Below are 14359 nucleotides of genomic sequence, written 5' to 3' on the forward strand. Positions count from 1 at the left end.
GGCTTGCTCCCATGTCGGTCGTTGCCCATCCAAGGCCTCAAACATACAACAACAGGCTATTCTGCCACTGGCTACTGGCTAATGGCAAGTCCCCCTCTGTGATTAGCCCCATAAACACTGTTAATGTGTCAAGCTGTGGCCATGACAATGGCATTGTCGGAATTTGACCTGTAACCTTGTTATATGTGTAATTGTGTTTCTGTTCCCCCCTTTGTCCCAGTATATGGCCTTTTTGGTCATGTGGAGAATGTCAACTTGTGGTCATTTCACAATTAAGATCAACTGTGGATTGTTGCTGATGGATGCGTTTTATCAAGAGGGCCATTCTTCAGATAGGCTCCCGGCTGACAAATGAAATCGCTGTCCAATCGCTCTCTCAGGAGCGCAAACGGTCATGTGAGTTTCGAAAACGTAACCCGGTGAACATCCCCACTCATCACCTTTACCGAGCGCCATGCCACCATGCACACAGGTGTGGGGAGCTTTATCCCAAAGTGTCTCGCCCAGCACTTTTCCATCGCCCCGCCCTGTGCCCAGCACCACAGTCGTGCCTGGGCACAATGGCAGCACAATGGGGGGTCTTCCTGCGGTCCGCCCTGAGTCCACGCTCACCTAGGGTAGGGGCTGGGAGGGGCAAACTGCTGACCCCAGAGGAGGGAAAGGCTTACGTCGGCTCAAATCGACAAAGCCCGACGTGGCCCGTGCCCAAAAGGCCGGTCCTGGTTCTGCACCGGATCGATTTCACTCAGCAAACCCTGTGTTTGCTTTAGCTCTGGAAAAGGGCTGTAGCCACAATAGCTTAGGACACGGGCCGGCTCACCGCCACAATACAGCTCTTTCTGCCCCTGCGAGCGGCCGCTATTCTCCCCCGCTGATCCCTCCCACAAAAGCGTGTCAATTGAGCTGCAACAATCGCTCACAATGGGAAGCACTGACTGGGTGTCCCTGCCCCTGCGGCTGCGGGTGGCTGTTTCTAGACTGTTCCGCTAAACGTCGTGTCAGGCCCTCAGAGCCCGTCCATAGAGAGAGATATAGAAAGAGAGATAGAGAGAGATAGAGAGAGAGAGAGAGAGAGAGAGAGAGTGGGCCCTGAAAGTGGGCCCTGAAATGCGACGACTGGCATTAAAGGCAGGAACTGAAGCATAGTGGCTTGGAGATCCTCACTGTCACAGCTATACGATGTCAGACGCAGACCCTGCAGAGTCTGTGCTGTGTTGAAATACAATTCAACCGTGAGGCGGGTCCGAACAGGGGCCCAGCGAGGACTGGAGAAAAAGAGAAGAGTGCGCAGAAGGAGAAAAAGAAAGTGACCGAACTTTCTCGGAGGGTTTGTGCACGACTAACCGACCGTCACAAAATGACCTCAATGCTGTGTGTGTGTGTGTGCGAAGAGAGAAAAGGCTTTCACTGATGTGTGAGGCGCAGGTGATGGATGGATGGAGGGTTGTTCAAGTGAATGTTCCCCGGCAAGGACGTCCACACACCGCACCGTGTGCTCGGGTCCAGGTCAGCGACACTCGACATGAAGGCCAGGGAAGGGTACGTAGATCAGACAGCTACGGTCGACAAAGTGGCCCGGGGTGGGGGGTGGAAGGGGCTCTGTGTGGAATGCGGAGGACCAGGTGTCAGTGTGGAAAGAGATCAGAGAGAGGTAAAAGATTACTCCCACCGGTGTCCATCCTTGCACCTGCCCTCCGCCCTCCGCCCTCCACCAGGGCCTCACCGCACGCCGGTCTTCCCCTTGCCAGCGCCCAGTGCCAGGGTCTGTCCGTGCCCACCAGCCTGGCACTCTCTGCTGGGCGCGGCGTGTGCTATGAATAGCCGTGGCGCTCGGTGCCTGGAGGCGGCGGCGGCCGGTTCACCGGCACGTGCGTGTCGGCTGTGCCGGCGTGCCGCGAAGCGCTCCCACCGGCGTCACCGCTCAGACGGCACACTTTGAGGTCGCCATGGAAACAGGGAGGACGAGCACAGCTGCCTCTTCCCCCCCCCCCCCACCCGACGTTGTGCGCAAGACGAGGGAAGATTCGGGTCTCGCGCTGCGAGCCGCTCTTCTCGTTCGTCCTCGTCTCTCTTTCTCTCTCCCTCTCTCACGCGCTCTCCCTCTCACGCGCTCTCCCTCTCACGCGCTCTCTCTCTCTCCCCTCTCTCTCTCATCCACTTTCCAACAGCGCGGATTGGGAGTGGTGACGTTGGCAGGGGCGCTTGGGAGATGACACGCTATCAAGAGAGTTGTCTGTTTCAGACTGAGAAGTTAAGAAACTCGGTGTGTCTTTCAGCCCAGTGTGGCTGCCCTCGTGTGATGGGATCTGTCACTACGGCAGACAGCCACGGTCTGTCAATGATCATCTGAAACGGGAGCTTCTCAGACTGAAATACATGTGGACTCTCTCTCTATCTCTCTGTCTGTCTGTCTCCCCCTCTCTGTCTCTCTCCGTTTCTCTCCCACCCTCCCTACCTCTCTCTTTCTCCCTCCTTCTCTCCTTCTCCTTCTCCTTCTCCTCTCTCTCTCTGTCTCTCTCTCTCTCCCTCTCTCTCTCTCTCTCTCTCTCTCTCTCTCTCTCTCTCTCTCTCTCTCTCTCTCTCTCTCTCTCTCTCTCTCTCTCTCTCTGTCTCTCTCTCCCTCTCTCTCTCTCTCTCTCTCTCTCTTCCCACTTACAGTCATGCAGAGGGCTCATGGTGTGTTTCAGCAATGGCAGCTCTGTCTGTGTAAATGACCAGATTGAGATGTTTGTGTTTCAGCTCCATTTACCTATTAGGATATAATCTGTGGTGTAATTGCTCACCGCCAGGTAGTTAGGCAGACAGGCAGACAGAAAGGCGGGAAGGAAGGCAGACAGACAGACACCCATGATGTTAGGTTGTTTTCAGATTTAAAAAGAATGATTAGCATGAGGTTCAGAGTTCGGATGACATCACGTCTTGCCAGGTGGAAGTAGAACAGGCTGTTGTCTCCAGTACAGGCTTGCCTAACTCTGATTGGACTGGGGTCAAAGGCTTTGAAAGTGGAGTCAGTTGATGTTACATATCTCGTATGTTTGTATGTGTGTGTTTGTGTGTGTGTGTGTGTGTTTGTGTGTGCGTGTGTTTGTGTGTGTGTGTTGAGTGAAGGAGCAGCTGGCTTGGAAAGGCATGGGGTTAAACGAGGCAATGGGGGGTGCCCCTGTGGCTCACCGGTCAAGTGCGCTTACCCCATTGGCTGAGGGTCCAGGGTTTTCATTCTGGCCCAGATCTGTTCCTTCATGTCCTCCAGTACCCCAGACCCGCCTCCCACTCCAGAACACCCTAGATGCCTGAGTTGTGCACTTCATTCGAAGGCCGCTGAGCTACATGCGAGCAAATCTCATCCGTGAAGGAAAAGTGTCATGTTGAGGTGATAAACAGCTGGAAAAAAAGGGATGAGAAATCAACGGATAGATGAGCGGGGAATGTGAAGAGGCAGTGTTAAAGCGGGTTTGTGTGGTTCCAGCACCGCACCGAGGTATTTGAGGGCATTCAGTTTGACAACACAGGCCCTGCCCTGCTTTAATGGTGTGGTCGTAAAAAAACACGCCCAGGCCACTGAGTCACTGAGTACAGCTACAGTTGGAATACACATTGTCTGATCTTAGCCACACTGCTAATGTGTCGATCCAGACCTGCCTTCTCCCAGGTCTGCCCTATACCCTCTGTCTGTGTGCCAGGACAACTGTCAACATAATCCCCTGGGTAAGGGCCAACAGCACCCTTCTTGTGCTTACCTGAGATGTACACACACACACACACACACCACAATCACTGTAATCAAGCTCCAGCAGGCTCTCTGGAGCCTTAGCCCCGGAAAAAAAATAATTCGTCATTATACACACCATATGCGCACACACACACGGACACACACATTATCCTCAGAACAGCCGCGTCAGACCCGCCAAACAGCGGACAGCGCTAGGCAACCGCGCCATCCTCGTGCAGATGGCAGAAGCCTATCATGTTTATTTAACTCTAATGCACTTAAGCACAGGCGCCGTGCCATGTCTCCTAATTGACATCGGTGGGGGCAGGTATGGGCTGCCTTCAGCTGGCGGAGAGTTCTTGACGTCAAGACTGGAGTCAGAGCAGCGTAAAATGGTACGGCGCCGAGCAAACAATATCATTCTGCGAATGGCAAACGATCGAGAGTTCAAAGGATGTCAGTATTGAAATGTCTTTGGAATAAGAAGTCCTTGTGTCAAGTCTGAAGGAAGTGTGTCGAACGTTGTAGAATATCTGCTCGTTATCTGTGGGTTGCGGTGCTGGGATTGTTTGGTGAGTCAGGGTTACCGGGGCCAGACGTTTCCTTCATCAGAGAGGCCTAGTCTGGTTTGGCCTGGCCTGGTGTGTTTCGTCATAAGAAAGATACGGAAAGTACAGCACAGAACTTTCTCAAACAAGGGAGAAGAGGTTTTCTCAGAGAACAACAAACTAGGATAACAACAACCCCATGATATGATTGCGTTTTGTACCATCATCTCTCTCTCGTTCTCTGTCTCCCATTCTCTCTCTCTCATTCTCTGTCTCCCATTCTCTCCCGCTCTCTCTCGCTCTCTCTCTCTCCCCCTCTTTTTCTTTGGGTGTTTTGATAGCAGTCTATTTATACCTGGGCGTCTGTGGGAGCTGGCGTCCTTGTTTCCTTGTGAACGTGTGTGTGTGTGCCATGGCAGAGCGGTGCAGCTTCACACTGCTCATCCCCTTGGTGTGGCTTTTCTCCCAGCATGCTTTGCAGTGGGAGTTGCGGAATAAGCCACAGGACTTTGTCCCTGAAACCAAACTTGGCTTTCTGATTGATGCCAAGATGACATTCCGGCACACTCGGTGCACACACACTGTGAACAATTCTGGGTGTTGACTGACTGAACAGGTGACTCATCTGACTAGAATGTTTTGGGAAACAATCGTTCGTTCATGTTTTTTGAATAACCTATTTTTGCTGCTCTCATTAATAAAATATACCTGTGTGTCTGCGGGGTAAAGTAAATGGGGTCGATGCTTCTATTCCACCTCGAATACATACATGCATGCACACCCTCACACACAGTCACACAGTCATATCTAGGTATCTAGGCCAACACTTAATACAAGGACAGAAGCACAACAAACACAACAAAAAATCAAATTGTGCCCGAATTAAATACAATATATTGGAAAAACACGTCCTCTTCAAAGCAAGGGATGAAAGTCACAACCTTTCAAGCGGGATTCCGATCTTTGCAGAGTATTGACTGGTATTGTATTGTGCTAAATTGTATGGCCGGCCACAGCAGGATCTGGCCCTAGGCCTTTTCTGTCGCTGGAATCTCACCAGGACTATTGACTGGAACCGTAACTGTGAATGACCAATGGAGCTTGTTACCTCAACCGCTCCCTCGACCGAGGGTCTTTTTATTCCTCCTGTCATCCTAACATCCTCTGACCTTTCCCTTTTCTCACATTCCCTCCATCATTTATCTCTCTTTCTCCATCCATCGATCCTCCCATCTTCCTCCACTCCTCCCTGCCCACCGACACAGCCCTGTTCTGCTTCTGGACTTAGAGTACTTTAAGGACAGTAGCGTTATGAAATCCCATCAGTGACCGTGTGATCGCGGGGAATTTATCGACGTCCATCTTTGTGATACTCTGTCCCACACATCTGCATCTGACCCTCGGGCAGTGTGACAGTCAGTCAAACAGTCAGTCAGTCAGCTAAACTGTCAACCAGCCAGTCATTCAAACAGTCAGTCAGCAAGTCAGACAAACAGTCAGTCAGCAAGTCAGTCAAAAAGACAGTCAGCAAGTTGGTCAAAAATTCAGTCAACTAAACTGTCAATCGGCAAGTCAGTCAAACAGTCAGTCAGCAAGTCAGTCAAACAGTCAATGTGTCAGTCAGTCAGAAAATCAGTCAAAAAGACAGTCAGCAAGCCAGTCAAAAAGTCAGTCAGACTTTCAGTCAAAACAGTGTCAGTCAGTAAACAACATTGATTACACTCAGCTTCACTGTTGTTTGACCCCCATCATCCTCATGCCTTGTTGATCAGTCAGTCTATACCTGCCAAAGTTAATAGCCTTACATAACCTGGACCGGGTGTGTGTCAGTTCACAACATCCCAGCAGCTGCTCATGTTGTGCTGGGTGTTGTTGACAACAGCGACAGCAAGGACAAAACTAATATCCCTAGATGACCTAAATGTCCTTATCTTGTCACGATAAGAGATGGTTTCTGGCCGGGCACACACCTGTGCCTCAGGGGGACAGTTAAACTGTCGTGTTGATGATGATGACATGGTAAACCGGGTTATTGTCCTGGCTTTATCATGGGATAGCAGGTGAGGAGAGGATGTACGTTGCATTTATCCCCTCGCATTAGTGCTCAGGTTTGTGAAAAAGAAAAAGTGACTTGACTTGCAGGCTATTCAAACTTCCAGGAAGGTTCTAGGTTTACCCGTTGAAATGTACACCGTTATTTATTCAATGTACCTCTCATTTGGTTGCTTTATCTCTCTGCTATGTCCCTAACCACTTTACTGAGTGTCCTGGCAGAGGAAAAGAACGTACTGTGAAGTGGATCTGAAGCTCTGGGTGTTTAAAGCACAGAATCCATGTTCGTTCAGGTTGAGGCTAAAACTCTTACTAGTTGATGTTGTGACTTCACTGGTGACAGCTGTATAAATGAGCATCTATTTGATGACCTTATCTTAGAGATAAGAGATTTTTTCCTCATGGAAATAGGGATGTTGGTGAATACAGAAAACCTGACAAATAGCCCCATCTACTGGCAGGATTGTGAAAGAACCATGACGGTACCAAATCAAACTGGGAAATGTCAAGTGCAGTTGAAAAAATCAAGATTACATTAACCAAATATATTCATTGCCAAAGGTCAATTTTGAATCAAGCAAACTCAAGCAGATGAATTAACTATATAAAAAACCAAACAAAAGGAGACAAAAGACAGTCGCGAGCAATAAATATTTATTCGTTTGATAGTTCTGTTTAAAAAGTGACGATAATAAAACAGCACGTCAACCGAAGGAATGTCTCACAAAACTCCATGTGGAATGTCCTAACTTCACACCTTGAACATCCAACAGGTACAGAACATGTCAACGTCCTACTCCAACGTGTAACAGTCCTATCCTGTACTGAGACCCAACTGACGTGGTTCCCAGTGTGGTTCCCACCTTCCATGTCAGCACAGAACTCTGCATGATCTTTCCCTCTTTCCCTTCACACACGCGTGTCAGATTGTCTGAACGCAGAGAGGACGTGTCAGCGTAATAATCCATAGGGATTGATCTCAGAACGATAGGCCTCAAATCTGATTTGTATAGCCCTTTTTCTATTTTTCTTTTTTACAAGCAATGTCACAGAGGACTTCACATATGCTCATGGAACCGCACCTAAACCAATCGAAAACCCTCATAGGAGTGCCCTCAGTTATTGGTCCATGTCAAACAATTCCTAATTCACTGTTGTTGTTCCTGGTCAATCTGGTCCATACTGTACTCCTAACACTGCAGGGTTTAAGACAACACGAAAACAACGTACAATCTGACCACCCGGAGACACTAAACTTCAGGAAAGGTGGTTGGGGGGGAATCTAAAGAAGGGCTCCATGTTTCCTACATTCTGTCTCTCCTAGCTCACACGTTCACCAGTCCCAACGGAGATAGTGAAACACTCCCGTTAGCGTTTCACACTCACACGCCTAGACACAACCCCCCCCCCCCCCCCCCCCAGTCCCCTAGGCCTGTGTGTAGCGAATGATCTCGCTCAGGTCGTATCCCGTCACGGCGAAGGCGTAGCCGTCCCCGTCGCAGAACTTGGCCCCGCAGATCTGGGTGTCTGTCACACACTCGTTGTACATGTGGGCGATCTGGAGGCAGAGCGAGGGAGAGAGAGAGAGAGGGAGGGAAAGAGAGAGAGAGAGGGAGAGAGGGAGAGAGGGAAGTTAATCAGGGCCCAGTGTGTCCTGTGGTCCTGTGTGTGTCCGTGTCTCTCTGCGCGTTCCACCGCAGACAGCGGGAAGGAGATGTGCCTGCATGTCTGCTAGTGACCAGCCTGTGGACCCGGGCCATCTGAGGCGCGTGGAGGGGCTGTTACCTCGACACTGTTGCTTTCTGGGGTCATGGTCAAGTGCCAGACCCTCACAAACGAGTCCTCAGCGGCCGACAGCAGCTAGGAGCACAAAACGACAAGAGAGATGCAGTTAGCATTTCGACACCCACCTCGCTTTCTCTATCGAGCCCTGCTATGGACATGGTTGTGTACAGTAGGGTTAGTATGGCAGTCGTGTCTCCCCCTCCTGCCTCACCAGGCCAGAGAAGGGGGCGATGTCCAGGGAGTAGATCCAGCGCGCGTGGGCGTTCACCTCCACGTGCACGATGCCCGTCACAGCCTCGTACAGACGGATCTGGCCTGTGCCGTAGGCTGCCACCACCGTCCCCTTCCACAGCTTGACGGAGGAGCAGCACATACTGGAGGGGGCGGGAGAGGGGAGAGAGACATAGAGAGAGCGGGGGGAGGGGGAGAGAGTGAGGGAGAGAGTGAGGGGGGGGGGGAGAGAGAGAGGGGGGAGAGAGAGAGGGAGAGAGAGAGAGCGAGAGAGAGAGAGAGAGAGAGAGAGAGAGAGGGGGGGAGAGAGAGGGAGAGGGGGGGAAAGAGAGAGAGAGAGTTTGCTCAGTGGTAATGATCCCAGCCTGACCCGTTCCAGAACATACCCCCAGGAGGTGGGTCGAGGAATGCGCTCACTCAAAACCGGAGATTTTGTTGAGCAGCTGGAAGTCCTCCCCTGACTTCCACACGCAGAGGAGGCCCGAGTCGTCCGCACTGACCATGTCTGCGATGCACTCCTGAGGGGGGGAGAAGAGTCATGGACCTTCCACACCCACACAGTGAGTGGGCTGCTACATGCCTATGTCTGTGTGCCCTCCATGTCTTGCCAAAAAGGGTCAAAGATCTCCTATAGATCACAGAATGTCAACTGCAGCTACACTGATATTCAGTAACTGGTACAGGATCATTTATAGTCATTTAGCAAATATGAATAATTCATTCTGCACCTATTGAGCACTTAAAGACAATCTACAGATGGAATATCTACATCAAATATTACTCAGAATGAAAGTACCACCAAACGATACGAAAGTAGCAAAATACAGTTGGAGCTGTGTACCAGGCTTCCAGAACATTCCGAGGCCATGTCGGTGATGGACTCCTTGTGCTCCTCCAGCACCTCTGACAGGGTGATGTTGCTGCCTTTGCTGGGCACGTCAAACACCAGGATGGCTCCCGACGACACGCCTAGAGAGAGAGAGGGGGGAGCGATGGAGAGAATGAGTGACCCGTGAGAGGAAGCAGGGAAGCGGGAAGCCGTGTCATTGTTGTTCTCACTGCACGTACCCACACAGACGTATTTTTCCCGCACTGCTGCAATCCCTCGGGCGAACACGGCCTGAGCTGGAACACACAGGGTTAGTCAACGTGGTCCACAGAGAGGCGCACACACACACAAATAAACAAACCGAGCACTGTTGAGGACCCCAGAGGCCAATCAAACAGTCCAGGGATAAACAGCCACAAGGGTATGCTTGTTTCTGATGTTACTTAGGAGCAGGCAAACCAAAAAGTCCACCCTAACCCTAATAATATAATTTACAGTTATCTTATAGACAAAAAGATTGTCTGGACTGATAGAGAGAATGTGTGTGTGTGAGTGTGTGTTTGTGTCTGTGTGTGAGTGTGTGTTTGTGTCTGTGTGTGAGTGTGTGTTTGTGTCTGTGTGTGAGTGTGTGTTTGTGTCTGTGTGTGTGTGTGTGTGTGTGTGTGTGTGTGTTTGTGTCTGTGTGTGAGTGTGTGTGTGTGTGTGTTTGTGTCTGTGTGTGAGTGAGTGTGTGTGTGTGTGTGTGTGTTTGTGTCTGTGTGTGAGTGTGTGTTTGTGTGTGTGTGTGTGTGTGTGTTGGGAAAATTGAAGATGTAGCACATTTATCCTGTATAAGAATGATTCTGTGTTCAGCATTCCTTGTGTGTAGAGAGAGGCCTACCCCCAAATCTGAACTTTGGGGAACACGAGGCATATGTAAACAAGGTGACCTGGGCTGACCACTCTCTCTTACTGGAGAGGCCATAAAAGATGTCTGGCCTTATCTGTGTTGGGTGAATCATGCGGTCAAGCTTACAGGGGTCAAAAGGCACACACACTCAAACACGCACGCACACACTCCTGCGCCAGGTCTATGCAAGGAGCCAATGAAGAAGAGCAATGGAACATTTGCATGCCTTTGTCTTAACCAATGACTGTAAAGAGCGGTTCGGCTTAAATAGCTAGCTAGCACAACATGCTAGCGGACAAACTTTGTATTGCGATCAGACTTTGTCTCCTTGCTGGCAAGCATTAAACTATTGTACTTTCTTTGAATCCGACGACTCTGTGCATTACTTGAGAAATTATCCTAACAGTGTGAGTGTGTGTGTGTGTTTGTGTGTGAGTGTGTGTGTGCAGAGCTACCTGTTGGAGCTTCTGGAGTGTCGAGCGCGTGCCAGTACACCATGATGGAGCCATCGGACTCATACATCTGGAACACGCACACACACACACACACACACACACACACACACACACACACACACCTGTTGACACACATTAGAAACACATCCTACGAGAGAAACATTCACCAGAGCCGTCTTACCTGAATGCCCTTCTGAGATGTCAGCACCAGGAGCTCACGTGAGGGTAAGACACACCAGGCGGCCTGTAATATAGCACATAATACAAACAATTCACACACAGATGTGCATCTCTCTTTTTCTTTAAGGCCACATGGGAATCATAACTGAATTTCAAAACAATCTCCTAGACATTTCCGGGAGTTGGGATAGTCCTTGGCTAACTAGGGTGAGAAGTCTAGTCGTCCTAGGTATTTCTGTGCCAGTTGGAGATGTGGGTGACTTTTTGAGTCAGGTCCTTTGTAATAAAGAGGCCAGCCTCCTTGGCACTACCTGCATGATGAGAGATGAGCTGGTGGCAACGTTGCCCTCCTTGGACTGCAGCTGGCGGTGGGAGTAGTTGAGGCCATCCCAAGACGCGCTGACCATGTTGACCACGTTGGCATGGACCACAGAGAAGTAGGTGAGGTTCCGCGGGGCTATCCGCAGGACACTCAGGTTGTTGTACAGAGCGGACGCGCTGCTTTTGATCTGAATGCTCTTCTCTTTGTGGTACATCTTGAAACGATACAGGAGTTCAGTTGGGTGTCACGGTTGTGTCGGCTTAGTGTTGACACTTTTGTGGAGGAAAGGCAAAACAAAGTGTGTTAGTGTTGTAATGGTATAGAGATGGATAAACACTAGCTCCAACAAAAAAGTACCTCGTTATCTGAGCTAGCTTAGTGCAATGTCTAACAACTTGTATCAACCAGGTAACGTTTTTGATATAGCTAGCTACAATCATTCATATTAACACTTCTAAAACACACATGGTCACTGTGTTAGCACTGGTAAACTGATCAAATAAGTGGTATCTTACATTTTAAGTTTGCTATGTTTTTATACGTGTTTTGTCGACCTAGCTGGCTACCTAGTACTAGTAGACACAACCTTAAGACAGATGGCTGCTGTACTAGCACTACTGCTAGTCCAGCTAGCTTACAAGATAACATTATCTGCGAATTTAGCTAACGTCAACACAAAACGGAAAGCTAGCAATCAAGGCAAGGATTGTCGTCTGATCTAGAAAGCAGAAATAGAAAATATATAGAATTCAGAATAACATGGTTTTGGCTAATCAAAAGGCATATTAGCTACCATAGCAATGAGTAAGAACAGTTATCTCGGGAGCGCGTCCTCTGCAGCCATAGTGACAGATTACGTGGCTAATTACGTAACACGTTCTGTCTAGCCACACTGCGTTTTGTTGCTATGCAACCACAAGTGCTGGGATCAAGCTCAATCTCAGCGTTTTCTGAAAACGCCTTAACTATAAATTAACTGCAGAAGTAGGGAGAGGAACATTTTCGGGTTTCTCTACATTGAAGGTAATACTTGTAAACAGTGTGAATGACAATGAATAACAAATGCTTTATTGTTAAGTTTAACTATAGCTATCGTAAACAAGTCAATCGAGTGTATTGTTAGCTACAGTGCAGAGCAGTTACAGTAGTTTCACTGTGGTGTTCAACTTGTGTACAGTAAAAGTCTCTTACTTTCTTAAGCACGTAGGCAAATACATTAGGAAGAAAACAAAATAAACAGTATTGGGTACATACATTTTTAAATGGCATGGATTGAATGATAAATATCAACCAACCATTAAGTAAATATTTAAATTACATTATAAAAAAAACAAAAACATTCTAATTTCGCAGTCCAACTGTACCAACACAGATGTCCCGTGCAGCATCAAAGACCCGTCCCGAGAAGGGACGCACCCCTTCAGCTCCTGCACAGCCTCCTCCACCGAGCCACAGTCCCGATGTTGTCGTGGACATCGTCCCTGGCCGCCTCACTCAGGCCAACTGGGTGTCCATGCAGAGGCAGGAGGAAGGAGAGGAGGCAGTCATGGAAGTCTTGAATGAGTTACTTGGTCGTGTCATGGACAGGTGTTATGATGTGTACCTTCAGAACCAGGTGAGGCATCAGAAAGGCAATGAGTCGTAGAATTGCATGTCTGAAGAAAGTCATTTTTAACAACCATCCTTTGTTTAGTAACTTCTTTTTTTTTTAACAATGTACCCTCCCTGCCCATTCACATGTTTTCTCTCTAGCTAGTGCCATTCACAGTGGCCAAGGTCAAAGATTTACTGGTTCACATCATAGAGTGGAACTTCCTGAATCAGGACAAGGGGGAGAGACCAGAAGACGCCCCCACTTGGACTGAGGACTCGGAGGCCCTGCCGTCAACCACAGAATCCTGGGCACAAGGCTGTGTGTCTGTTAAATATGCCACAGCGCCCAAACACCCTCTTCAGGTATCACTGCACCACTCTCCCACAGCATTGAGAAAACGAATGACCAAAACGTATAAATCGTTGCATACGTTTTAAAGTTCAGTTAAATAGTGTGTGTTTCTGCAGAGACCTCCTGTTCCTCGCGTCACTAGGAAGACAGACCAACGATCCAATCAGAGATCTTGGATGACGGCCCATCCAAGCACCTCTCTAGATTTCTCCAGGAAAGCAAGACAAAGCAAAGAGCCTCCAGGGTATAGGGGTTATAAACTCCCCCTCGACCCCCCACTAAAAAATGACGAACCGAAGAAAAGCCAAACAGAATCTTCCGGCAGAAAGCCTTCGCTAGACCGGCTACCGTCTTTGCTGCATTCTCGAAAAGGCTCAGTGGACGACGAGGAGAAGGAAGGAAGAGAAGAGCAGGGGGAGGGCGAAGAAAGAACCACAGACAGCTCATTCCTTAAACTGGCACGCCAGAGTGAAGACTTCCCGGCCATGCCAAGAGTAGACCCAGCCCATCTGCCACGCCACAGAGTCTGGCCCCAGTATGAGGTCCTGGACACAAGTCCCTCTAAGCAGCATGCCAGGAGGACTGGGGAACCCCCAGCCGTGCCAGGAGGACGAAGATCTGACAGGCAGCACATCAGGCACGCACAAGCACTGAAGCCTCTTATCGGCTACGGAGCCCCTTCCCAGGTCAACAGAACACAGGACGTGTCTGGGGCTGTCTGGTTGTCATTGAGGGAGAGCCATATCCTAACAGGGGGCAGAAGTGAGGGGATTATTCCCTTTTCGGGCACTTTGATGCTGGACACCATGGAGCTGGCACCAGGGGTGTCTGTGAAGGGCCCACAGGGTATCCGGAGTAGACCACTGAAAAGGAACCCAGCCCAGCTGGAACCCAGTGCAGAGTCTAGGCCCATACGGATCAATGTTCCGGTGCCAGTTTTTCCCCTAGAACAGCTTACAACTGGAGCAACTCCTCGTGTTACCCCTCTGCTCTCAACCCAAAAAGTACAGTACTACTGTGAACCATAACAAATTATAATAAATAACAATAATTACTACAATAAAACATATGACATATTTCACACAGATATGTCAAATAACATGTATGTTTATTTTTCAATCTAATAAATAAATATAATACATATAAGTATATATATATTTATATATATATATATATATATATATATATATATATATATATATATATATATATATATATATATATATATATATATATATATATAAAATATCGTATTTTTCTTGTGATTAACTGTTCCATTATGATCCCATATGCCATTAGCGAGAACAGCAGCAGAAATCCATGTTTGTACTGAGCATGTATAGAGGAATGCATTACTATCTGTATGATGTATAGTGAGCGTGTTCCACTGTTTCTTCAGTTTACGGATTCGGCG

General features: G+C 48.8%; 2 protein-coding genes across 5 annotated transcripts; one reads left to right on the forward strand and one right to left on the reverse strand.

The window, feature by feature from the left end:
- Positions 1-7735: 7735 nt before the first annotated feature.
- Positions 7736-11900, reverse strand: wdr54 (WD repeat domain 54). Of its 3 annotated transcripts, none has more exons than XM_084690813.1 (10): positions 11794-11900; positions 10990-11272; positions 10680-10742; positions 10499-10565; positions 9394-9450; positions 9167-9294; positions 8743-8843; positions 8306-8468; positions 8095-8169; positions 7736-7867 (listed from the first exon to the last, which is right to left on the reverse strand). In XM_084690813.1, the coding sequence occupies exons 2-10, from the start codon at positions 11212-11214 to the stop codon at positions 7736-7738; spliced, it is 1011 nt and encodes a 336-aa protein (XP_084546939.1). In that variant the 5' UTR covers positions 11215-11272; positions 11794-11900. The 3 variants fall into 3 exon arrangements, with proteins under 3 accessions (XP_084546939.1, XP_084546940.1, XP_084546941.1); XM_084690814.1 differs by lacking the exon at positions 11794-11900 and adding an exon at positions 11516-11787; XM_084690815.1 differs by lacking the exon at positions 11794-11900 and adding an exon at positions 11466-11787.
- On the forward strand, positions 11893-14074 carry LOC146232806 (uncharacterized). 2 transcript variants are annotated; one of them, XM_084690811.1, is made up of 4 exons: positions 11893-12023; positions 12354-12615; positions 12753-12956; positions 13062-14074. In XM_084690811.1, exons 2-4 carry the CDS (start codon positions 12373-12375, stop codon positions 13971-13973), a joined length of 1359 nt encoding a protein of 452 aa, XP_084546937.1. In that variant the 5' UTR covers positions 11893-12023; positions 12354-12372; the 3' UTR covers positions 13974-14074. The 2 variants fall into 2 exon arrangements, with proteins under 2 accessions (XP_084546937.1, XP_084546938.1); XM_084690812.1 differs by having other exon boundaries at positions 11909-12023; positions 12373-12615.
- Positions 14075-14359: the final 285 nt, after the last annotated feature.

Source organism: Hypomesus nipponensis, chromosome 24 (assembly GCF_054491055.1).
Source record: "Hypomesus nipponensis isolate SF chromosome 24, ASM5449105v1, whole genome shotgun sequence".
NCBI lineage: Eukaryota > Metazoa > Chordata > Actinopteri > Osmeriformes > Osmeridae > Hypomesus > Hypomesus nipponensis.